This window comes from Podarcis erhardii (assembly GCF_964252035.2).
Source record: "Podarcis erhardii genome assembly, chromosome: 13".
Lineage (NCBI taxonomy): Eukaryota > Metazoa > Chordata > Lepidosauria > Squamata > Lacertidae > Podarcis > Podarcis erhardii.
In genome coordinates this window covers 4,808,805-4,834,436 of record NC_138502.1, presented here as the reverse complement: position 1 = coordinate 4,834,436, position 25,632 = coordinate 4,808,805, and the positions used below count along the sequence as shown (strand labels likewise).

The 25,632-nt window shown below is 48.8% G+C and overlaps 1 protein-coding gene and 1 long non-coding RNA gene across 6 annotated transcripts in view; one reads left to right on the top strand and one right to left on the bottom strand.

The window, feature by feature from the left end:
- Window positions 1-12,689, top strand: part of LOC309326841 — a 40,361-nt gene extending 27,672 nt beyond the window's left edge. For 2 of the 3 annotated variants that reach the window (XR_014150378.1, XR_014150379.1), the window contains one exon: window positions 7,659-8,952. This is a non-coding gene — a long non-coding RNA (uncharacterized lncRNA). Of the gene's footprint in view, window positions 1-7,658; window positions 8,953-11,994 lie in introns of those variants that run through there. The other variant, XR_014150377.1, reaches the window with a different exon arrangement.
- The window catches only part of LOC309326702 (myosin-7), a 45,171-nt gene continuing 26,683 nt past the window's right edge, over window positions 7,145-25,632 (bottom strand). For 2 of the 3 annotated variants that reach the window (XM_081835587.1, XM_081835588.1), the window contains exons 21-40: window positions 25,286-25,422; window positions 23,931-24,186; window positions 23,041-23,283; window positions 21,798-21,974; window positions 21,469-21,614; window positions 21,261-21,351; window positions 19,984-20,373; window positions 19,080-19,206; window positions 17,810-17,928; window positions 17,494-17,690; window positions 16,392-16,575; window positions 15,943-16,108; window positions 15,719-15,843; window positions 15,155-15,463; window positions 14,167-14,370; window positions 12,699-12,824; window positions 10,657-10,932; window positions 9,818-9,913; window positions 7,440-7,574; window positions 7,145-7,315 (exon numbers count right to left, since the gene is read on the bottom strand). In XM_081835587.1, coding sequence (XP_081691713.1) covers window positions 7,295-7,315; window positions 7,440-7,574; window positions 9,818-9,913; window positions 10,657-10,932; window positions 12,699-12,824; window positions 14,167-14,370; window positions 15,155-15,463; window positions 15,719-15,843; window positions 15,943-16,108; window positions 16,392-16,575; window positions 17,494-17,690; window positions 17,810-17,928; window positions 19,080-19,206; window positions 19,984-20,373; window positions 21,261-21,351; window positions 21,469-21,614; window positions 21,798-21,974; window positions 23,041-23,283; window positions 23,931-24,186; window positions 25,286-25,422 — 3,525 coding nt within the window. In that variant the 3' untranslated portion in view covers window positions 7,145-7,294. Of the gene's footprint in view, window positions 7,316-7,425; window positions 7,575-9,817; window positions 9,914-10,656; window positions 10,933-12,698; window positions 12,825-14,166; window positions 14,371-15,154; window positions 15,464-15,718; window positions 15,844-15,942; window positions 16,109-16,391; window positions 16,576-17,493; window positions 17,691-17,809; window positions 17,929-19,079; window positions 19,207-19,983; window positions 20,374-21,260; window positions 21,352-21,468; window positions 21,615-21,797; window positions 21,975-23,040; window positions 23,284-23,930; window positions 24,187-25,285; window positions 25,423-25,632 lie in introns of all 3 variants that reach the window. The other variant, XM_081835589.1, reaches the window with a different exon arrangement.

Here is a 25,632-nt window from a genome sequence, read left to right as displayed (position 1 = left end):
GGGTGTGAAACAGGGTGGCGAGTCTCATTTACATTAGGGGAAAACCTCCAGTTCTCTCTCCTGACTCTCCCCAAATCAGGACTTTCCCAGACAATTGGTGAGGCTATCTTATTCCATTATTCAGTTTATTCCTTCTATCTGATTGATTGATTGATTGATTGATTGTCATTTGGATCAATTAAAGGGGGGGAATGCCCTGGATTAACCAAGCAGCTGTCTTTTATTTCTATTTTCATGGTTTCAGTTCTCAGCACAAACAAAAATATATACCGTAGATACAAATGTCGCAAAGTACAGATAGCTATGATACTTGACAAGCTTAGCATCTGATTGTTTTAAAAAGAAAAGTGTGAATTGTTTTGAATGCAAATGTTTGAAGGAGCTGTGAATAGCAGTGCCTGTCTTAACATTATGTCTCTTCTAAGAGGGTGCCTGTTTTTTGTTCATATCAGGGTCCTGCTAGATCAAAGGTCGCGTTTTTCTTTTCACTGGGGCAGATTGGATGCCTCCAGGAGGCACACAAGCGGGGTCCTCCCCTGCTGTTGCACCCCTGAAACTGAAATTCAGAGGTAAAAAGGGACCCCTGACCATTGGGTCCAGTCGTGACCGACTCTGGGGTTGCGGTGCTCATCTCGCTTTATTGGCCGAGGGAGCCAGTGTACAGCTTCCAGGTCATGTGGCCAGCATGACTAAGCCGCTTCTGGCGAACCAGAGCAGTGCACGGAAACGCCATTTACCTTCCCGCCGGAGCAGTACCTACTTATCTACTTGCATTTTGACGTGCTTTCGAACTGCTAGGTTGGCAGGAGCAGGGACCGAGCAATGGGAGCTCACCCAATGCAGGGATTTGAACCACCGACCTTCTGATCGGCAAGCCCTACGCTCTGTGGTTTAACCCACAGCTCCACCCGCGTCCCTATAAATTCAGAGGTACACTGCGTCTAAACATGGAAGTTCATCTAGCTAGCTATCATGGATAACAGCCATCAGCACACCTGTAGTCCATGAATTTGCCTAATCCCCTTCAAAAGACACCCATGCTAGTGTAGCACCCTGCTTGTGGTTAACGCTTAGCTGGAATGAAATATTCAACGCAGCAATAGAGAAATTAAAATAGTAATTTATTTGTCAGACAAATAAATAAGAGGCTCAGTGGTACGTGGTTACCAAGCTCTGGCCTGGCCTCCTGCCATTCTGGCCAGCACTTATATTCCCTTAATCCAGCCCCCTTTGCTCCTCCTGTGGCTGCCTCTGTCCAATCAGCCTGGTTGAAATTCCTATTGGCTGTTTGCTAGAACCAATCACAAAAGATACACCCACAAAAGATACACCCATTTCCTTGCCCTTATAAGGGAGACAAAGAGCTATATATAAATGACAAATAAGTAATAATATATCTTACATGGAATCTTAATTACCAGCTCACCTCTTGCCCTTCTTGCCCTATTGCCTTCTAAAACAAATGTTTAATCTTACATTTTTATGTTCAACAGATGTCAAGGATCTTGAGTTTCACATCAACATTGAAAGATTTCCTTCATTTAAGGTTTCTAAACAAATGCCTGACAACTATATATCAAGACTGCTTGGATGGCGTCTTCTGTCTGGCAGGGGGGCTAGGCTCATTTGCCCCTCTGGTCTCCTATTGCAATATGACTCTATGAAATAAGAATCTAGCATTTCTTAAATCCTTTGCATAATTACATTTAAGCCAATATATTTAAGCTAATATATTTCATACATTTATCATAGGTAGCCTCTTAAAAGAATAAAGCTTTTCAAAGTAAAAAGGAAGAAACTCAGTAAAACACAGCTTTTAAAAGAAGCCTCTTCAGTTTGCACCTCCCCCTTTCCCCCTCCTTTCCTAGCCTCAAAATAAAATAGGAAGAAGCTGCTTCTTCTGCCAAGCCAGTTGCCTTTCCAACATTTAACACATTTTAACCTTTTTAACTCTCTCAGTTTAAGAAAGAATGGCTTTAGAAAAAGACTTCCCCAAAAATGCTCTCTTTCTTCTAGCTAAATGTTTTTCCCCATTTGCTCCTGGCCTTTGAACCTTAGAAAGAAGATCTGGCTCATTTTACTGGGAGGCACATTAGTATTATCTTACCCCATTCCTAATGGTGTTTTTTCAGCCTTGGGGCAGCATATGTAATTCCCCCTTTTTATGACTTTGAGAATTGTTTTTCTACTATAAATCAATGGGGCCCTCTTGTCTTAGGAGAATGGCCAAGGTTTTCTCTGCCTGGCATGAAACATTTGAAAATCCTTTTTAAGCTCATTTTTAAATACAAGCCTTGATTGAAATATATAGAAGCTTTGATAAAAATGCAGGCTTATGGTTAGGTGCCTCACTAGCACCCACCACCAGCTTCATGTGGCAGGCAGTTCCGCAAGTTAATTCTGTGGGGTGTGTGTGTGTGTGTGTGAAGCAACAGCTTTATCACCACTGCCACCAAACTTTACAGCAAGTTCAGCTATGGTGAGAGAAGCGGGGGGGGGGGACTTCTGTGTTCATTCTGCTGTGAATACGTGCAGATTTCACTGACTAAGCTGATTACAAGTGGTACAATCAACCCACTAAAGGTGGGGAACATTTGGCCTTTCAGGTATTCCTGAACTACAACTCCCATCAACCCTGGCCATTGGCCATTCTTGCTGGGGCTGATGGGAGTTGTAGTTCGGCAATGTATGAAAGGTCAACATCCATTATGACTGTGGCGAGAGAGAACTGTAGTCCACCCCTCACAGAGCTCCAATTCCCAGCATCCTCAACAAACTATAGTTCCCAGGATTCTTGGGTGGGGGGAAGCTGTGTGCTTTAAATGTATGGCATGGATGTATCTGAAACTGGTGCATATTGGAGAACAGAAATGCACATAAATGTCCCTCTCCACCCAGACTGTGTTGGAAGGTGGTGTTCTTCTTCACTGAGTTTTTTAAGCAGAAAGTGTGCCTTGCAGAGGATTTCCTGTGTTGGCCAACAAGGCTAGGCTAAATGGCCTTTGAGACCCTTCCACCTCTGTGATTTGGCGAAAGGCTATTCCTGCTGTCACAAGGCTGGCACCGATCTATTATTTATCTGCGCTTTGGATACAGCATGGGACTTACAGGCTTTCTGCACAAAGGGCTGTGACTTGGGGGCAAAGCACCGCAGGAATCACAGGTGCAGGTTTATAGCTGGGGTGGGCACTTGCGGGTCTCTGGGTGTCGCTTGGCTGCAGAACTCATTCACCCACTGCTCCCGCCTGAAGCTCTGAGAACCGAGGCTCAGAGAGGAACGCCGGGCTGCTTGAAAGCGCTTTTGCAAAGGGCTCTCGCAAAGCTCCACAGCTGCTGTTTTCGGAGGCTCAATCAGGAATGCCAAACTGCTTGGAAGTGCTTTTGCCAAAGGGCTTCCTGGCAGCCCTGCCAGGCTCCTGCATGAGCCTCCCTAGCTCAAAGAGGAATGCTGGGCTGAGCAGGATTTAACCCCCGTTAATCAGCTGACAAGTAGGGATTAAATCTGTGATGCTTGGGATGCTGAGGACCAATGCACCAGGTATCCCCATAAGACCAGGACAGGGACTTTTGCAGAGTTTAGTTTCGCTTTTGACTGTCCCCAGGGGGGCTCATCTGGCGTCTTCATTACATATCTTTAGGCGCCAGGCGTAAACTTTTCTCTCTAACCAGACCTTTGACTGATTAACATTCTATGGCCGTTTAATTGTGCTTGCAGATTGTTTCTGTTTTATTATGTACTTTGCATTCTCATTTTCTATTATTATGACATGAACCGCTCTGTGACCCTAGATGAAGAGCAGTACACAATTTTTAAAATAATAATAATGTCTGCTGCCTTGTCTGAGCCAGCCTGTTTCCTGCGCAATTTCACCCTGTCCTCAGCTGACATCAGCTGGTGGGTGGGTGTAATTTGGGGGGAAATGCCTTGTGGGCCAAACGGGGTGCCCTGCTCTAGACCAGAGGTTGGCAACCTAAGGCCCATGGGCCAGAAGCAGCCCATGAGCTGCCCCCAAACTGAGGCGCCTTCTTGGCGAGTCCCCGCGCACTGCGCTAAACTGGCACAGTACAACGCGGGGACTCTCTTCTGGGGCTCCAGAAATCGCTTCTGCGCTTGCCCAGACACCGGAAATCACTGCTGCTCAGAAGCGATTTTTGGTGTCTGGGCATGCGCAGAAGTGATTTTCAGCGTCTGGGCATGTGCAGACGTGATTTCTGGCGTCGCGCTTCACCAGTCCGACCCACAGAAGTTCTCCGCGGGAGTGATCTGGCCCATGCCCGGTAAGCCTTGCCGACGCCTGCTGTAGACATTCAAATAGTGCACCTGAAATTATCAGTTATCTGATTTCTTACCCACCTTTTGCTTTAAGGTCCCAGAGTTACAGTCCAGAGCTTAAAACAATTGCAAAGAAAATCTAAATCTTAGATATCCAAGTCCAGGGAGAGTAAGGATGTGGGCTTTCAACATGTGAGGGAGACTACATAATGATGCAAAACACACCACTTAGAGGAGGGAATTCCACAAATTTAGGGGCTGCCACAATTATACTGTTAGATCTTTTTTAATTTCTGCATTATTCTTTTTGACTTGCTTGTACAGTGGTACCTCGGGTTTAGTACTTAATTCGTTCTGGAGGTCCGTTCTTAACCTGAAACTGTTCTTAACCTGAAGCACCACTTTAGCTAATGGGGCCTCCTGCTGCTGCTGCCGTGCCGCCGGAGCACGATTTCTGTTCTCATCCTGAAGCCAAGTTCTTAACCCGAGGTATTATTTCTGGGTTAGTGGAGTCTGTAACCTGAAGCGTCTGTAACCTGAAGCGTCTGTAACCTGAAGTGTATGTAACCCAAGGTACCACTGTAAATCAATTCAGGACTTTTTAGTGACACACAACACACAAATTTAATCGAAAGCTGAGCCTCAGTCAGGGTTATAACCAATATTAGCGTCCCACTGAATAAATCCACTAAAAAGAATGAATGTGACTAAAGTCTGTTGATTCCAATGGGTCTAACTCTGAGTAGAATTCAGGCCACATTCGTGCTACACATTTAAAGTGCTATGATACCACTTTAAACTGTCGTGGCTCTCCCCGCCCCAATAATTCTGGGAACTGTAGTTTGTTAAGGGTGCTGAGAGCTGCTTGGTGACCCCTCATTCACCTCACAGAGCTACAGTTCCCAGAGTGCTTTATCGTTAAACCACTTTGCTAATTGTAGCTCTAGGAGGGGAAGAGGGGGCCCCCAACAACTCTCAGCTCCTTTAACAAACTACAGCTCCCGGAATTCTGTATGGTGTGATTGTGACCCTGTTGCTGTTGTTTAGTCGTTTAGCCATGTCCGACTCTTCGTGACCCCATGGACCAGAGCACGCCAGGCACTCCTGTCTTCCACTGCCTCCCGCAGTTTGGTCAGACTCATGCTGGTAGCTTCGAGAACACTATCCAACCATCTCGTCCTCTGTCGTCCCCTTCTCCTTGTGCCCTCCATCTTTCCCAACATCAGGGTCTTTTCCAGGGAGTCTTCTTCTATTCTCATGAGGTGGCCAAAGTCTTGGTGCCTCAGCTTCAGAATCTGTCCTTCCAGTGAGAACTCAGGGCTGATTTCCTTCAGAATGGAGAGGTTTGATCTTCTTGCAGTCCATGGGACTCTCAAGAGTCTCCTCCAGCACCATAATTCAAAAGCATCGTTTTAGCAAATCTCTCTTCCTTACAAGGAAAGAGATTAGGCCCAATTAGCCAATAACAGGTGAAAGCCACAAGGTGGCAGCCGTTGTTCAGGAAGGGGCTTGAGATACTGCCAGAAAACTGGGCAAAACGCCAACTCTGGATACTTTGGACAATAGGGAACTTTGCCTTTTACTGTGAATTTTGTGCTTCTGCATCAGTGGAGAGGTAGGCTCGCCCAGGGAGAAGGGTTTGGTCAAGGGTGCTGTCCTGAGAGGACCAGGGCTGCAACAGAGAGGGCGTCTCCAGATTGCATTTTGCATGGAGAGATTCAGACACATATCCGGAAACTCGGGTTTGCACAATTATGATGGATTTAAGGGCTCTGTCCCCCTAGTGCCACAAATCCTCTTAAAAAGGGAAAGGGCTTCTTGCAGTGATGGGAACATACGTTGGAAAGTGTGGGGCGAACGAATGACGGATGGGAATACATATACATACCCCACAAACAGATCAGAAGCAACACTCAGTAAAGACCGGGAATAGCCTGACAGCTGTGTAAGCTTTGTGCAAGAAAAGAACAGGAGGAATGGGGTATAAACAGGTCGCCTGGATGAGCCCAGAGATTTTGTCTTTTCCTCAGAGCACAGATTTTCACCCCCTTGTACTAAGGGGAAACCCAGCCAGATGAGCGGGGTACAATTATTTTTTTAAAAAATTATTATTATTATTATTATTATTAAGCACAAGGCACCTTTCGTGCCACTAAATGCTTAGTAAAATCATCATTATTCCTTATAATTCTGATGTTCAGGCTATGAGTGCCATTGTTTCTGAAGCCCAAACAAAACCACACACACACAAAAAAACCCAGGCAGTATCATCATGTTTAGGGGGAACCGCTAATTTGCAAAAGGGCAACAGAAAATCTTTATGGGAGGGGGGAAACTACTAAAGAGGGAATGGAATGGTGTTTCCGGGGGGGGGGGGGGAGCTCAGCTGGTTGGAGGACAGAGCTGGAGCACTTCATGCTGCAACATTTTATTGCAGCTCCCAGTTCGGTTTCATTTAAGTGATCCTGCAGCACCAGACCGAAAGGCTCCTCTTACTCTAGCATAGTGATTTAGCAAAACGCCTCCTCTCTTGGCTTGCCTCCAGCAACTGGCATTCATTCGCATGTACAGTGGTACCTCGGGTTAAGTACTTAATTCGTTCCGGAGGTCCGTTCTTAACCTGAAACTGTTCTTAACCTGAAGCACCACTTAAGCTAATGGGGCCTCCCGCTGTCGCTGCGCCGCCGGAGAACGATTTCTGTTCTCATCCTGAAGCAAAATTCTTAACCCGAGGTACTATTTTTGGGTTAGTGGAGTCTGTAACCTGAAGCGTATGTAACCCAAGGTACCACTGTACCCTGCAAGCCTTTATATCATATACCACTCTGGCAAATAGCCCTTGACACGTACGGAGACACACGGAACGCAATAGCTGTTTGATAGCCTTTATTCTACATTTCGGGGGCCGTGCTGATATACAGAGCGGGGGGGGTGGGTTAAGCGTCCTCCACTCCTTTCAGGTGTGGAGCTGGGGGTACACGTGTGATTCGAGGATGGGGGGCGTCTGATCTTCAAAAGGAGTTACTCCTCGTTCAGACCTTTCTGCAAGGGGACAGGGAGAGAGGAAGGAGTCAGCGGAGAAATGCAGATATCAGGCGGGTGGGAGGGGGGGAAACCAAAATTAAAGGAGTTGGCGAGGAGAGAGAACGCACCAGAGGTTTCTCACCTTTGCCCCGATATCACGGCTCTTGGCCCTCAGCTTGTTGACCTGGGACTCGGCGATGTCCGCCCGCTCCTCGGCCTCATCCAGCTCGTGCTGAACCTTCCGGAATTTGGCCAGGTTGCTGTTGGCCTGTTCCTCCTGCATTGGGGTTGGGGGGGGGAGAGAAAGAGATGGGGTGAAATCACAATGGGGTGGTGTATTAAAGCCAGTTCGTCCTACCAGGGGGCAGCGAACGAAGTCGAATGTTGGGAGATCCGAGACAAAACGAAAGAAACTTCTTCGCACGGTGCAGACTGCGGAACTCCCTGCCACAAGGGGTTAGCGGCGGCCACCAACTTGGATGGCTTTAGAAGAGAACTGGAAAATTCACGGAGGGTAAGGCTGTCTGCGTCTACCGGAGACGAAAGGCTTAGGTTCTGCCTTCGCTGTCAAAGGCAGTATTGCTAGCTGCTGGGATCGCCAGTGGGGAGAAACTGCAGGTTGCTGGATGAGGAGGAAGAGGGAGGAAAAGGGATGGAAGGGGAGGCCCCGCCCCATTTTTCTCCAGCCCCGCCCACTGTTGTCATAGCCCCGCCCACTGCCAAAGTGCAGCCCTGACGCATTATCCTCAAGGGAATTCAGCCCTCAACAGGGAAATAAAAATGTTGCCCACCCTGGCCCTACAGTAAAGACCTTTAGATGAGCCTTGCTCCTTCTTTCTGTCAGAACTTTGAGACAGACCTCAAACGGGGAGCAGGGCCTTATCGGCATGGGCGCCCCTAGAATGGGATTTCCTCCTCTGGAAAGATTGTTAAAAACCACCTTTGTCCTGACTAACAGAAACAAAACAAAAACCTCTTTCCTTTTTTTTCTTTTCTTCCCCCCAGCAGGCGTTAAAGCAGGTGACGGTTGATTTTAACAGTCTGGCTGTTTTTAATCTTGTCATTTTACATCCTGCTGACATGTGGTTTTATTTGATTTTACGCCGCTTACAAGTTCTGATTCTAATGGAATTGGATATTGGATTTTCATTTGCTTCTGTTGTCATTTTTTTCCCGTTCGGCTGCCCTGTCGGCGGGGACGGGGTGGGGAGAGGCGTAAACAAGAAATAAGATAATACTTCTGAGTGCGTGTAGCGCGAGGGGGGAATCTGGGGAAGATGGAAGTGCTCTCCGCGGTCGCCCACAGTGACCGCAAAATGCTCACCTGCAGGTCCATTTATTGAGGCGCGTAAATGGGAATAATGACGGGGAATGGAGAAGCGAGGAGTGGATGCAGAGCTTAGTGGTTAGAGCACCTTTCTTGTGCTCCTCAGCATCTCTGGGTGGGCTGGCAGAGACGCTTGTCTGAAACCCTTGAGAGCTGCTGCCAGAAATTGCAGGCATTACTGATCTCAGTACCAGTATAAGACAGTTTTCTGTGTTCCTAGGTGGGCCACGTAGGAGGCAGGTCGTGATGAGTTCTCCCAGGTGTCAAGGAGGCAGAGGGAGCCTCGGCGAGTGTTCCTCAGCCTTGGGTCCCCCAGGTGTTGCTTTGACTACATTTGACTCATTTTGGGCAAAAAAATGAGAGGCACAAATACAAGATGGGTGACACCTGGCTTGAGAGCAGTACATGTGAAAAGGATCTAGGAGTCTTGGTTGACCACAAACTTGACATGAGCCAACAGTGTGATGCGGCAGCTAAAAAAGCCAATGCAATTCTGGGCTGCATCAATAGGAGTATAGCATCTAGATCAAGGGAAGTAATAGTGCCACTGTATTCTGCTCTGGTCAGACCTCACCTGGAGTACTGTGTCCAGTTCTGGGCACCACAGTTCAAGAAGGACACGGACAAACTGGAACGTGTCCAGAGGAGGGCAACCAAAATGGTCAAAGGCCTGGAAACGATGCCTTATGAGGAACGGCTAAGGGAGCTGGGCATGTTTAGCCTGGAGAAGAGGAGGCTAAGGGGTGATATGATAGCCATGTTCAAATCTATAAAAGGATGTCACATAGAGGAGGGAGAAAGGTTGTTTTCTGCTGCTCCAGAGAAGCGGACACGGAGCAATGGTTCCAAACTACAAGAAAGAAGATTCCACCTAAACATTAGGAGGAACTTCCTGACAGTAAGAGCTGTTCGACAGTGGAATTTGCTGCCAAGGAGTGTGGTGGAGTCTCCTTCTTTGGAGGTCTTTAAGCAGAGGCTTGTCAACCATATGTCAGGAGTGCTCTGATGGTGTTTCCTGCTTGGCAGGGGGTTGGACTCGATGGCCCTTGTGGTCTCTTCCAACTCTATGATTCTATGATTCCCATCCATCCCTGACCTAAATTGGCTAGGGCTGATGGGAGTTGTAGTCCAACACCGCCTGGGGATGACGACCCGGGGCTGAAGGACGCTAGCCCCGCAGGTTGGGTGCTTACCGCTTCTTCAGCCTGCCTCTTATAAGCCTTGACTTTCAACTGGAGTTTATCCACCAGATCTTGGAGACGGACGAGGTTTTTCCGGTCCTCCTCCGTCTACAGCACAAAAGAAACAAAAGGAGAAACAGGCAGGTTATTTAGCTGAAGAAGGAAACTGACACACTGCGCTGGGTTGACAGCTTTGCCACCTCCCATGTAGTATTTGCAGGACTGCAAATGGTCCACGGAGGCTGGATTAGAAGGAACAAACTTTACCCAGCAGCCCTAGACAGCTACCAAACTATTCAAAAAGCGGAACAAGTCAGGCCTTCTTAGCTTCCTTTCCCTGCTGGGTTCACCCAGAATTGATTCCTCCCCCATACAACCATTCCTAAATGACTTTCGTTCCTGCTCACACTGCGTCCTAGAGCTGGTCCTACCATTAGGCAGCAATCAGCATTTGCCTCAGGTGGCAGATACGATACGATAATCTTTATTGTGATTGTCCCATACAGAACAACAAAATTGAAAAAAATCTACACCAGACATTCAAAAACCAACAAGCCTGCTATCCCAGCTATCCCAGCCTGGTTAGCCCCCTAAAAACTCTGATACCCCTTAATTAAATACAATATACAGTGGTACCTCGGGTTACATACGCTTCAGGTTACATACGCTTCAGGTTACAGACTAAAGCCACTAGCAATCGGGGTGGGGGAGAGGCTGAGCTGGGTTCGAGATGGCGCTGACAATGTGTTCTGGAGGCTACTTGCTCGGAATGCAGTTAGATTGAGCCATGTTCGATCTTGGCTCAGCTAGATGCTGTTCTGCATAGAAAGGAGGTCTCTGAGCCCCCACACCTGGTAGGTGAGCTCCTTGATGCGCCTCTCGCACTTGCGCATGCCCTTGACGTTCTCGGCGTTGCGCTTCTGCTCCATCTCCAGCTCGTTCTCCAGCTCCCGCACTCGGGCCTCCAGCTTCTGCAGCTGCTTCTTGCCCCCCTTCAGGGCTAGCTGCTCAGCCTCGTCCAGCCGCAGCTGCAGGTCCTTGATGGTCTGCTCCATGTTCTTCTTCATCCTCTCCAGGTGAGCGCTGGTGTCCTGCTCCTTCTTCAGCTCCTCCGCCATCATGGCCGCCTGGAGGAAGCAGAGAATTACCTCAGTCTGGCAAACCCAATGCAGGCCTTAAAAATCCTGAGGGGAAGAGGTGATGGGGACAGGAGCCCATACTCCTCTCTTAAACAGGCGCTGCTACACCAAACCCCTGACCCTTCAGCCTTCAGGTGTTGGCGGTCCTTTGCTGAGACAACATCATCTTTCATGGCTCAGCCAACAGGGCCCACTGGGAGCTGTCTATGGTCCTGAACCTAACTGGGCTTGTGCAAATCCCAGCAGAACAAGATAGATGGCTAGAGGGTCAATACTTGCGAGGACAGGCAATTGGTGAAGGGTCGCCAGTTGTGGATCCCACCTTTCCATGATCTGATTTGTACTCACATCCGTGATGGCCTTCTTGGCAGAAGCCCATACTCCTCTTTATATCCCTGAACCACTTACAGTGGTACCTCGGTTTTCGAACATCTCCGTTGACGAACATTTCGGTTTACGAAAGCCGTAAACCCAGAAGTAAATACTTCGGTTTTCAAACACGCCTCAGAAGCATAGCTGTCAATGTTTTCCTTTTTTTAAAGGGAAATTCCCTTATTCCGAATAGGATTCCTCGCAATAAAAGGGAAAAGTTGACAGCTATGCTCGGAATTCAAACATGCCATGCGGCTTCCACTGAATGTAAGATCCTGAGGCCTAGCTGTCGGCTATTGAGTTTTCTGTTTTCAAACGTTTCAGAACTCGAACGGTCTTCCAGAACAGATTGCGTTCGAAAACTGAGGTACCACTGTATTCTCGTCAATGTGACTAACAGGCCTCTCCTCATTTTCCACCACAGATAGGATGGCTCCCTCCTCCTCTCAATAAATCAAAGGAAAAAGCGAATTCTGGGATATGCTCACATTATCTTCACTAAACATGGTGGGGGAAGAATACATTGTTCTGGGCAGGGGGGCAACATTTTTTTCTGTCAGGGCTGCATTCCTTCAGGAGTAAACCCTCAGGGTCTACATGCTGGCAGTGGGCAGAGCTGCTGGTGGGTGGAGCCAGCAATGAAAATAGTTTTGTTTTTGGTTTATTAATCCAGAAAAGAAAAGAAAAAAAACCTGCTCTGCTTCCATTTTCACCATGGCTACCTCAGATTAGAATTCCTGGTCCTGCGAAAATTCAACTCAGAACAAAGCGCCACTGAGTTAAATGTTTCTACTCTCAGATAATTAACTATACAGCAGAATTACAGCAAATGAACAAAATTCCTTTCTGACTTTAGTGTGCTTCAGCAGACGCGTGCACACAGATGACTGAAGCCTATACGCTTGTTCTCAGACTGATGGGCCAAAATAAACCTTTGCCGTATAAAACGGGTAATGGTTTTTTTAAAAAAAGATCCCATCAAGTTATTTTAATCAAATAAAACACTGCGCCTTCCAGCTGTTTTGAAACTACACAGTAAGGGGGGAAGCACTGTAGAAAGAACCTAGGAAAAGCAAGGAGGACGTTAACAGGAAAGAAGGGAAGATGGGTCAACTTTAGGGAGGTGTTGGGGGCCGCACATAATGAGGTCAGGGCCGCAGGTCGCCCACCCGTGTTGTAGTGTGCAGCTGAGGCAGCTCCTCCTAAATAACCTTAGTAGCAAATGCTTCTCATCTGTCTAAACCCTGCCGGTCAGTGTAGACAACACTGAGCTCAATGGACCAATGGTTTGAGGCAGGTTTCCATGTTCATAAGGAACCCTTCCAGGTGGGAGCCACTGCTTCCGTGGAGAAGAAGAAGAACGCATCTCTCATTCCACTCACATCCGTGATGGCCTTCTTGGCCTTCTCTTCAGCGTTCCTGCACTCCTGAATTGCCTCCTCCACCTCCGTCTGCAGCTGGGACAGGTCGGACTCCATCTTCTTTTTCTGGTTGATGAGGCTGGTGTTCTGTGAAACAAATACGCCGTGGGGTTTTTTTTTATCTAGGGCTGCTGGCCTCCAGGGAGAAATAGGAGGACCTGCCGAAATATGACCTCAGAAAACGGCTCCATCGGCCTTCATAGCCTGAGGCATAGGCAGCAACTCTTTCTAGACCTCGTAGCCCCCACCCCCAATTTCTGAACCATCCTAAGAAATCCCACAGCATGCTGGTCCCCATGCTTTCTGGAATCTTCTATGGACGGAAAGTTCATGCCCCCACACCAGAGGCAAGAGTGGCCGACCAGAGTTGTGGGGAAAGAGGACCTTCCTAGGTGCTCCTTCCTTTCTGAGGTCCTGCGCCACAACCCAGTGCCCGTGGCACTGCTACCATCTCCCCCAGCTAAGAAATCATCTCCCGACTCCGGTTCATGCTTGGCACCCCAAGCTTCTGTTGCAGGTCACACCATAAATCCATTGCCCCACACCACTCCTGAGGCAGTGGTAAAAACATTAGGATTATACGGTGAATGTTGGTCTCTGCTCAGAATGTTCTAGAAAGCCCAGGAGCAGCTCACCGGGCAGGGAAGAGCTGCAGCAACAGAGGTGGCATCACTGCCAAGGTGTCGGTGAGGTCAGGGCCCCAGATTGGATGCCCCGATGCCTCTGCCTCCCAATAAGGCGACTCGATCGCTGAGAAGTTACTGTATTTTCCTGTCTATAAGACGCCCCCATGTATAAGACTCCGGTTTGGGGAGTCCAGTTTAAGAAAATGAGGGAGATTTATCCGTGTATAAGATGCCCCCAAATTTTGTACATTATTTTTGAGGGGGGGGGGGACCTAGTCTTATACATGGAAAAATACGGTATTTGTTTCATTTTAAAAAAGTTATGCACTGCTTGATTAAAAAAAATAAAACACCTCGCAGCAGTTTGCAAAAACAATAAAACCATAAAATTATCAGTCATAAAGAATTTAAAACAGCTATTTTTTATTTTAAAAAATCCTACTATTAATTAAAATCAGCTGTAAGCTAAAAACAAAAAAACCCCAATTAACGTGCTCCGTAAGTGAGTAGGCTTGTCTAAACAAAAATGATTCTAAGCAGGAACCGGGAAAGAGCACAGGGAAGGCCGCACCCTAGTGTCAATCGGCAGGGAGTTCTGATGCATAAGGTGCTGCCACACTAAAGTACCGATTTCTTACAAATGCGGGATCAGAATTAAGCCACTCCTGCGAATGCCACTATACAGAGGCATAGCGAAAATGTACATAATAGGAAGGGATGTCTGAGGGCAGAAATTTTCTGTTTCCCGGCTGATCCCAATCCAGGAGGTTCAGTAACAGCCTTGCTTCTGAGGCTGCCCTTACTTGTGTGTGGAGGAGCTGGACTCTCTCGCTGGTTTCTATCAGCTCCTGCTCCGCCAGCTTTCGGGCCCGCTCCGTCTGCTCCACCACGGCACGCAGCTCCTCCAGCTCCGCCTGCAGCAGGTTGTTCCTCCGCTCCACAATGGCGATGTTCTCTTTCAGGTCCTCGTTGGCTCGGACGGCGTCGTCCAACTGTATCTGGGTGTCCTGGGAGAGAAAAGGAGAGAGCCGAGTTAAGTGCTGGAGATGCAGTGAGACTGAGGCTGCAGTCCATCATGTGTGGTGGGCCTGTAAAAGGGCAAAAGAGCATTGGGAAATAATTCATAATGAATTGAAAAAAATGTTTAAAAGTACTTTTAAAAAAAACACACCAAAAAAACCAGAGTCCTTTTTGTTGGGGATAATTCAGATGGAAATTCCCAGGTGTCAAAAAAGGTTATTTATGTATGCCACTACGGCGGCCCGTGTTTCGTTAGCCCCCAAATGGAAAATGAGCGAGGTTCTAACTAAAGAAGAATGGCAACTTAAACTGATGGAATATGCGCAGCTTGCAGACTTAACCTACAGAATAAGAGAACAAGAAGAACATACATTTATAAAAGATTGGAAAACGATATTGAATATATGGGGGAAATTGTGTATATTTGAAAACATGGGCATTAAGATAAATTGAATGGTGTAAATAAGTTTTGATGGATGTAGTAATGGAATACTGAATAGTTTATATAAAATATGCAAGGATTTATGTTATGCAAAATGAGCCGTGGAAAGAGAAGAAGGGAAGTCACTGATATTTTAAGGTTGTTTAAATGAATATTATAAAATGTAAAACAGAAAATTTAATAAAAGTTATAGAAAAAGAAGAAGGGAGGCAAGATGAAGCCAGGGGTTGTGGGGAGGGAGAGATGAGGTACAAACTGAAGGGAGCTTCACCCCATTGCAACATTGCCGGGGGGGGGGGGGACAAGAAGACTGAACTTTCTGGTGTTACCTTGAGGTATCCCTGCAAGGTTTTGACTTGCTTCTGCGCCTCGGCCGCGATGCGGTTGGCATGGCTGAGCTGGATCTCCATCTCATTGAGGTCGCCCTCCATCTTCTTCTTGACCCTCAGTGCCTCGTTGCGGCTGCGGGTCTCGGCGTCGAGGGAGGCCTGGAGCGAGTCCACCATCCTCAAGTGGTTGCGCTTGGCCTGCTCCATCTCCTCGTCCTTCTCGGCCAGCTTGCGCTCGATGTCGGCCTTGATCTGGTTGAACTCCAGCTGGGCCCGCAGGATCTTGCCTTCCTCGTGCTCCAGAGAGGCCTGGATCGTGGAGGGAGATATTGGGTAGAGGGAAAGGAACAAGGTCATGCCATGCCCTCCCACATTCCTCAGATGACAATAGGGGCGAGGAGAGAAAGGCCTGACAGAAAGGACATTTGTACATCTGTAGGCGAAAGATCGTGAGGGGAGGATGAAACGAATCTGAGGGAACGGAAAGAGGAAGATGGAAAGGCCAACTGAAAAACAAGATGGCCGCGGTGTCGCTTTAGGATCACAGCCAAAGGCCCTCCTCACCTCAGCCTCCTCCAGAGCCGCCTGCAACTCCATCTTCTCCGCGTCGAGTTGCTTACGCACTTTCTCAAGCTCGTGGATGGTCTTGCCACTGGATCCAAGCTGCTCCGTGAGGTCGGAAATCTCCTCTGCCGGGAACAGCAAAAAGGTAGGGAGTCAGGTGGCATCTTACAGGAACGCGTTTCGTTCGGGGCACGGGATGATTGGCCCGTGAGAAAAAGGCTCACCTTGCAAGTTCTTGTTCTCCCTCTTGAAGGTCTCCAGGTGCTCCAGGGACTCCTCGTAGGCGTTCTTCAGCTTGAAGAGCTCTGTGCTGAGAGAACGGGCCTCCTTCTGCGACGACTCCAGCTCCGTCTGGGACTCCTCGTACTTCTGCTTCCACTCTGACAAGAGCTGCGGTGGGTGATGGAGAAGTGGAGAGAGTAAGGCTTTGAGAATAGCTATTTTTTGAGGCACTCCTAGGCCCACTGCTCCCACAGTGAGCAAACAGACGCCCTTGAAGCCAAGCCATTGTGGCATACTGATTAAAGTGAGTTAAGAGCATGTGACGCAGACATGAGCTGAGCTTCACAAGCGTCCAGTAGGGCCCAGTATCCCCACTAAGCAGAACTGGGGTACCCACAGCTGTCCCCTACCCATCCCTTCCGGATCATTCCCTCCGCTTTCCCCGCCGTACTTTGTCAAAGTTCCTCTGCTTCTTGTCCAGGGCAGCTGCAGCCGCGTTTGAGCGCTCCACGTCCACCATGAGGTCTTCGATCTCGTTCTGCAGGCGGTGCTTGGTCTTCTCCAGGGAGGAGCACTTGGCGTTCACGGCCTCCACCGCCTCCTCGGCGTCCTGCAGGCGCTGCGCCAGCTTCTTCCTGACACACAAACGGGTCAAGGTGACAGGCACCATGAGCCAATGGAAGGAGCCCAAATCCATGACAAGGAAGGGCACCTCCAGGGCTTAATGAAAGGAGATAATCAGAAGGGGCTCACCCCTCCTGCTTTGCTTAAAACCACAACTCGTCTGGGGGAATTAAATTTGGGCTGGAGTCAAAAGTGTTGGAGTCCAGGCCCAAGGAGCTCATAGTGCCGTTTAAAACCCTAGGCCACTTAGGCCTCAAGGAAGATGGCCTCCGTCCCTAAAGACTCTCTCAGGTGTTGAGATCGGCAGACCCCTTGGTACTTGGTCTACCCTCTAAAATGCAGGGCAAGAACTTTCTCTGTGGCAGCCCTTAAGCCATTGAATTCCTTCCTCACAGAGCCCAGCATCTTCATTGTACGGCTTCCGCTGTACACACCTCTTTACTTCTGCCTGTTTTGTTTTACGAGACCCATTTCTTTTGCTGAAACGACTGTCCTGTTTTCGGCTGGGATGGTTTTACCGTTCTACATGTTTTTGTTGTTTCAATTGCATTTCCCCCCTTTACAGTCATACCTCTTGTTATGTTTGCTTCAGGTTAAATATTTTCAGGTTGCGTCCTGCGGCAACCTAGAAGTACCGGAAAGGGTTACTTCCAGGTTTTGCCGCTCGCACATGCACAGGCGCTCAAAATGACGTCACACACATGCGCAGAAGCGGCAAATCGCAACTCGCACAGACGCACATTGCATTCTGCTCATGTTGCGAACAGAGCTCCAGAAGGGATCCCGTTCACAACCAGAGGTACCAGTGTATTGGCTATTGCATTGTTTCAACTTGAACATACAAGGGTGAGAAAGGGTGGGTGGTACAACAGGCCTGTGGTTGTGAGGTGAGGCGAGTTGTGGGTCTCATTGCCCTCTACCACACTTACTTGGCTTCCTCCAGCTCCTCCGTCCTCTGGATGGCATCAGTCTCGTACTTGGTCCTCCACTGTGCCACCTCGGAGTTGGCCTTGGACAGAGAGCGCTGGAGCTCCGCTTTGGCCTCTGTTTCTTCCTCATACTGCTCCCTCATAAGGTCACAGTCATGGCGGGCCGACTGCAGCGCATGTGCCAGAGCATTCTTGGCCTGAGGGGAAGGGAACAGCCACGTGGTCTCGGTGACCGTCAGTCCTGACAGGACCAGTATCTACCCTTCGCGTTGAGTCCCGTGGACTTCCTTCCCAAACCTCTTTGGGTCCCCCTTACCTTAGCTTCTTCTTCCAGTTGCCTCTTCAGATCTTCCAGTTGCTGGGTGTACGTCAGCTTCCCTCGCGTCAGCTGGTTTATCAAAGCGTCCTTCTCATCCATCTGGCGGGATAATTCACCTAGGGAGAAGAGTTGGGGCGGAGGAATCCATTATCTCCAAGAGTTTTGTTGTCATCGGAATTAGCAGCCATATTGAACAGGGACCCCACAGGCTGACTGTGTCTGTCTCTACATGCTTCTCTTCAGAAAATGTTCTGCAGAGGGTGCCATCGAAGATGAACACCAAATTAGGTGGACTAGGATTTTTTTTAAAAAAAATGTTGCTAGCTGGTTCCCCCTCCCCCTCTGCAGGGTCAGGAGTTAAGGCAAGAAGGATAGCTTGGGTCATTTATGTATTCAGGGTTTCTTTTGGAGTGGAGAGGAGCATCAGAATGTTGATTTTTAGCTTGGAAAGTACAGTGGTACCTCTGGTTAAGAACTTAATTCGTTCCGGAAGTCCGTTCTTAACCTGAAACTGTTCTTAACCTGAGGTACCACTTTAGCTAATGTGGCCTCCCGCTGCCAGTGCGCTGCTGCTGCACGATTTCTGTTCGCATCCTGAAGCAAAGTTCTTAACCCGAGGTACTATTTATGGGTTAGCAGAGTCTGTAACCTGAAGCCTATGTAACCTGAAGCGTCTGTAACCTGAGGTACCACTGTAAATGAAAATGGTACAGTGGTACCTCGTTTCTCGAATGTCTCCGTTGACGAATGTTTCGGAACCTGAACGCCGAAAACCCGGAAGTAAATGCTTCCGTTTTTGGACGCACCTCGGAAGTCGAACGGCTTCCGCTGCGTGTTTTTCAATTTTCTCAATTGAATTTGCAGACTGCCCTTTGTGGCTCGGTTGTCAAACGTTTCGGAACTCGAACGGTCTTCCGGAAAGGATTACGTTCGAGAACCGAGGAAACACTGTACGAGCAATCATTTTGAAAGAAGGGGGAAAGAGGGAGGGGTGATGAAAGTAGGGCGTGGCAGGAAGGAAGAAAAGAAAGAAAACTTTGAATGGATGGATGGATGTAAGTTTAGGTAAGTGGAAAGCTGGTTGCGTCTGAGCAAAGATGGAGGAGAAATGGCTAAAGCAGAAAACTGTCAAGAAGAGCCAGCCATCAAGCTATGGGAGACAGGCTTTAGCTCAGTGGTAGAGCACCAGCCTCACATGCAAAATGTCCTAAATTCAATCTCCAGGAAACAGACGTCCTATGAACGTGCATCAGCCTTCTCTACTCACCATTCTCAGTCTGGAGCTTAGCTCGCTGAGAGGTGAGGTCGTGGACCATTCGCTGACTCTCCTCAGACTTGGCCCGGTGCTCGTTCATTTGGTCCTCAAAGGTGCGGCACATTTTCTCCAGGTTGGCCTGAAACCCAACGGCGAGAGGAGTTGTTGGGGAATAAATGTAGCGGTGAATGGAGAGTAGCAGCACCCGGTCAGAGGAGGGAATGAAGGGTGCTCTCTCTGAATCTCATCCCCTCCCTATCTTTGTATCCCAGTCCAAATCAACCGGTTCGATGTCTCCAGGTTGTTCTCCCTGTTATTCTAAAGCAGCAATGCTGCAGCAAGCAAAGGCTCTAGCAGCTCAGACAGCTGCCTGTGGCTGCAAAGCCAGACAGGAAGTATGTGACTGTTGCCATGGAAACAAAGGGGCAGTCCATTCTCCTTACTGAGCACAGGATGTGAGCTCAGTGTGTGTCATATGACCTGTACAGGATGTACATGGGTGGAGTTTTGAGTTTCTCTCTGTTTGTTGAAGAGAGCAGACATCTTTTACTGTATGACTGCTAAAGACAGGAATAAAGCATGTAGATACATTTCTGTCTGTGTCTGATTCCCCTCCCTGGGGATATGCAGGGAGGAGGAGAAGAAGGAGAAGCAGTTGGTGTGTTTTTCTCACAGCCTGAGGAAAATCGCCGGAACGGACCTCGTGTGTGTGCATTCCTGCCGGGAGTCGCCGGAGGGAGGTCAAAGGAATTCAGCCGGTGCCTGCAGATAGGCACATACTTCTGACCGAGCCTGAATTCCAACACTCCCGCCGTGCTACAACCCTGCCGCAAACCGTGACTCCGCCCTCAGACCATGACATCACTTGCCTTGCCCCACCCCAAACAAACCCCGCTCCCATTCTTTGGCTTAGAACCTTGGCTTTCAGCAGCTGCTCCATGTTGGAGGCGACATCGTCCAGCTCCAGCTTCAACTCGCTCTTCTCCTTCTCCAGCTTCTGCTTCACGCGCTGCAGGTTGTCGATCTGCTCCCCCAGCTCTGCCGCTGAGTCGGCATGCTTCTTGCGGAGCGTGGCCGCCGTGGCCTCGTGCTGCAGAGTCGCCTCCTCCAGGTCGCGGCGCATCTTCTGGAATTCCGCCTCCCGCTTCTTGTTCAGCTCGATCTGCACGGACGTGGCCCCGCCGGCCTCCTCCAGCCGCTCACTGATCTCCTCCAGCTCCCGCGAGAGGTCGGAGCGCTGCTTCTCCACCTTGGCCCGGGCTGTGCGCTCCGCCTCCAGCTCCTCTTCCAGCTCCTCAATCCGCGCCTGGACCAGGGAAGGAGGGAGACATTCTGTCAGCAAGATCCAGAAAAGCACGCTCCAGGAATTCTGCTGGCGGCCTCCATTTCAAAAGCCCAGGCCTAGATCCAGATTCATGATGCTTCCATGGAGGTTCAAAGATCAATAACATCTAGGGGCACTGGAGGATTCCATTCAATCTGAATCTTTAAGTGGACTGACCCAATTTGCACTTCCTAGACTAATACATGGCTCGGAATACAGTTACAGTCGTACCTTGGAAGTCAAACAGAGTCCGTTCTGACTTCCAAAACGTTCAAAAACCAAATTGTGGCTTCTGATTGGCTGCAGCCAATCAGAAGCCCTGGAAGCCCCGTTGGATATTCAGGTTCCTAAAGAACGTTCATAAACCAGAACAATCACTTCCGGGTTTGCAGTGTTTGGGAGCCAAAACATCCAAGTTCCAGGGCGTTCAGGATCCAAGGTAGGGCTGTATCCTTCGGAGTGAATGAACGATGCAATTCTCAGCTCGTAAGGTTGCATCCAGAAATGCATTTCGTAGGAAAGTGCATGCAAACGTTTATATTTTAGAGGGAAATGCATATAATTTAAATGCGAGAGGTTTGTGGGTTTAAAAAAAAATGGCAGAAAACTGAGCAGAATGTAAAGCTAACATGGTTGCTAATAACATCCCCATTCCTCACAGCAGGTATTGGAGGTACAGAATTTCTCGAAAGTTATTGCTCTGTTGGATGTAGCTATCCTCTGCCCAAAAATATGCCTCATTTTGGTCCTGGGTTATAGTTATAGTTATATATATATATATACAGAGAGGGGGGGGGAGACAGAGGGGGAGAGAGACCACATCAGTGAAGTTGGCTGCAATGCACACGCCCCTGTCATCAACCTTTTACCTGTAGCTCTTTGAGCTTCTTCTGCAACTGGATGGCCAAGGATTGCTCATCTTCAATTCTAGCATTGAGTGCGTTGAGCTCAAAGTCTTTCCTGGGGAAGACAAGAACCAACTTGCTACATCCAACCACAGAGAGGCAGGCAGCAGTAGAACAAATATCCACAACAAAAGGGAGGCGGGGAGTTGGCAATAAACTAAAGCACCCCTACTTCTTCAGCTTCTCGTCCAACTGCTGCTTGTCGTTCTCCAGATCCATGATGCTTTCTTGGGTCAGCTTCAAGTCCCCTTCCAACTTCCTCTTGGCTCGTTCCAGGTCCATACGGATTTTCTTCTCTTGCTCCAGCGATCCTTCCAGCTGTTGAGCAAAGACAGTGAGACCCTGAATCCAGAAACTGAGAAAGGAATTGCTACTCCTAAAATCAACAATGTACTTGTGTGTGGGGCTTTTTTACTACACTGAATGCCTCCGACTACTTCAAGGAAGGTGCGAAAAATAACAGGCCGTCTCCCCTGCGAGTGCCGCAGTCGATGCACTTACATCGTCCACTTGCTGTTCCAACTTGACCTTGGCTTTCGTAAGGGTGTTGACCTTGTCTTCCTCGGCTTGTAGGTCATCCAAGGCTTGTTGGTGGGCCTCCTGGAGAGCTTTCTTCTCCTTGGTTAGCTTCACGATGATCTCATCCAGGCCAGCCATCTCCTCTGTGAGGTTCTTAGCCTATGGGCATATTATAATTTTGAGTTATTAGATGGAATCCTCGAAAGATTCCATCAACAGTGTCTCAGAAAATTTTTACACATCACTTGGGCAGACAGGTGAACTAATGCTAGTGTACTGGAAGAAGCAAAGATCACCAACGTTGAAGCAAAGATTTTTCAGCATCAACCTCGTCGGACTGGTCATGTTGTGCGTATGCCTGATTATCGTCTTCCAAAGCAACTACTTATTCCCAACTTAAAAATGGAATCCGTAAAGCTGGTGATCAACAAAAGAGGTTTAAAGACTCTCTCAAGGCAAATCTTTAAAAAATGTAGTTTAAACACCAACAATTGGGAAACACTGGCCTCCAACTGGAGAACAGCCTTTACCAAAGGTATCATGGGCTTTGAAGACGCTCGAACTCAGGACGAAAGGGAGAAATGTGCTAAGAGGAAGGTGCATTTGGGAAACCCTCACCGTTTTCAACTCCTGCTTGGAAAGGTTTGTCCCCGCTGTGGAAGGATGTGTGGATCCAGAATTGGCCTCCACAGTCACTTACGGACTCATTGTTAAAACCGTGTTTATGGAAGAAGAAGAAGAGTTTGGATTTGATATCCCGCTTTATCACTACCCGAAGGAGTCTCAAAGCGGCTAACATTCTCCTTTCCCTTCCTCCCCCACAACAAACACTCTGTGAGGTGAGCGAGGCTGAGAGACTTCAAAGAAGTGTGACTGGCCCAAGGTCACCCAGCAGGTGCATGTGGAGGAGCGGAGACGCGAACCCGGTTCCCCAGATTATGAATCTACCGCTCTTAACCACTACACCACACTGGCTCTCAATGGAAGTCAATCTTACTCGGCTACAAGTGATCTCCAAAGAAGAAGGTAGGATGTAGGCAAAATTCAAGGCGGCACACAACAAAGGTTGGAGGCTCCCAAAAGAAAACTCTAAGTCCACCCAGTGCAGGAATCTCATGGAGAATCAACTCTCCCGGCTGCCAACCTTAATCCAGACCCAACTGATAGTAGCAAAAGCTCCTTGGACTACATAGCGAAGAGAGATTTCGCTTCCATCCCCGCTCACCTTGTTCTCTGTGGCGTGCTTCTCCTTCTCCACTTTGGCCAGGGTCAGCTCCAGGTCATCAATGTCCTTCTTGAGCTCCGAACACTCGTCCTCCAGCTTCCGCTTCTTGGCCGTCAGCTCGGCGTTCATCTCCTCCTCGTCCTCCAGCCTCTCCGTCTGCTCCTTCACCTTGGCCTCCAGCTGAATCTTGTTCTTGATCAGCTGGTCACAGCGCTCTTCTGCGTCTGCAAGGTTATCTTGCTCCTGGCGAAGGAAGAAGACATGCCCAAGGCTTTACAGTCAAACCCTGAGTTCATGGTGCTTTTCAGCCACTTTGCCTTTCGCAGTTAAGCGAGAAGGTCAAATAATATCTTTGTTGGATGCGGCAGCTAGACTGGTGACTGGGAGCGGCCGCCGAGACCATATAACACCGGTCTTGAAACACCTACATTGGCTCCCAGTACCTTTCCGAGCACAATTCAGTGTGTTGGTGCTGACCTTGAAAGCCCTAAACGGCCTCAGTCCAGTATATCTGAAGGAGCGTCTCCACCCCCATCGTTCTGCCTGGACACTGAGGTCCAGCGCCGAGGGCCTTCTGGCGGTTCCCTCATTGTGAGAAGTGAGGTTACAGTGAACCAGACAGGGCCTTCTCGGTAGTGGCGCCCGCCCTGTAGAACGCCCTCCCACCAGATGTCAAAGAGAACAACAACTACCAGACTTTTAGAAGACATCTGAAGGCAGCCCTGTTTAGGGAAGCTGTTAAAGTTTGATGTATTACAGTATTTTAATATTTTTTTGGAAGCCGCCCAAAGTGGCTGGGGAAGCCCAGCCAGATGGGCGGGGTATAAATATAATAATAATAATAATAATAATAATAATAATAATAATAATGCCCCATCGTCCCAACTTACAGCCTGCACTTGCAGCTGGAGGTCGTTCTTCTCTTGGAGCAGGGAGACCATCTTCTCTTCCAGCTCCTTCCTCCGGGCCTCCGACTTCTCCAGAGCCTCCTTCAGCTTGGCAAACTCCTCTTTCATGGCCAACATCTCCTTCTCGGTCTCCGCGCTCTTCAGCAGAGGCTTGATCTTGAAGTAGAGCCTCATCCAGGGCCAGTTCTTGACCACCATGAAGGACCGGATGTTATACTGGATCACCAGCAGCGATTCCCTGCAAATCAGAGAAGGGGAGAGTTTGGGGTAGCATGGTGAGGGAGGACACATCAGGGTAAAGAACACGGAAAAGGCCACCTCGGCACGTGGGAGACCACGCAGCCCTGCCTGAAACAGGAGGCTCACTTGCAACAAGCAAGGTTGGGATTATTCCAACATTTTGCATTTGCATTCAGTGCAGGAAGCACAGAATTCTGCATAGTCGTGGCCAACTCTGGGGTTACGACGCTCATCTCGCTTTATTGGCCGAGGAAGCCGGCGTACAGCTTCTGAGTCATGTGGCCAGCAGGACTAAGCCGCTTCTGGCGAACCAGAGCAGCGCATGGAAATGCCGTTTACCTTCCCGCCAGAGTGGTACCTATTTATCTACTTGAACTTGACATGCTTTCCAACTGCTAGATTGGCAGGAGCAGGGACCGAGCAACGGGAGCTCACCCCATCACGGGGATTCGAACCGCCAACCTTCTGATCAGCAAGCCCTAGGCTCTGTGGTTTAACCCACAGCGCCACCCGCGTCCTCTCCTGAGAATGTAACCTTCCATAAATTTTATAGTCCTCATGATTATACAGATAGGCTTAGTTTGTACGTGAGCATTTTCCTGGGTCCACCTAGTTCTGACTAAGGGAGGAGTGAGTCTGTCCATTTTGGTGTCTCTCAGCCTCCCAATTTCCCCTCGTTCAATCCTCCACATTAGTTTGCAATTCTTTTTTTAGAAAATTCCTCGCAAAAATTCACCAGTGAGTGTTTACCCCGAGAGTATGCAATTTTGCCTACTGCCCCCCCTTTTTATGCATAGCTTCATGTTAATGTATTTATTTCCACTAATACGTGCGTTTCTCTGCAGACTTCACCCTGCTATATGCATTTTGGGGTACATTACTTGCCTAGAGAATGGCATTTGCAAAATTCGGGGAGCTGTGAATCTTGACCAGCTTTCAGTTTCAGTAACCGTGAATTGGGCAGGTTCACTTTTAAATGAGAAGTGGACTGGATTTCTCCCCAAACGCTAATTCTAACCGGAGGGCTCCAACATGCCCAGGCCGTTCCCCATCTAACCACACCTACAAATCCCGGAAAAATCCACTCAGGGACTTACTTCCTTTCCATGATCTTCCTGACTTCTATCCTGGCGAGGACTCCGCGGGACTGGGCCTGGATGCGGGTGATGATGCGAGAGAGACGCTCGTCCCTCATCTCCTCCAGCAGACCCAGGAGACCAGCCTTGAAGAACACCTGGGCAAAAAAAGAGAGCATTGTGGGGGTTTTCTATTTTTCAGAAAAACAACCTGTGCCCAGGTCCCTACACAGGTTACCAGGTTGCTACTGGGCCTATATGATCTCGGTCACCCTGCTCTGTACATGTTGGAGCTTGGATCCTGCGCTTATGTTTGTGTGTCACAGCCAAGCCAAACCTCACCAGGAACCTTGACAGCGGAGAAAACA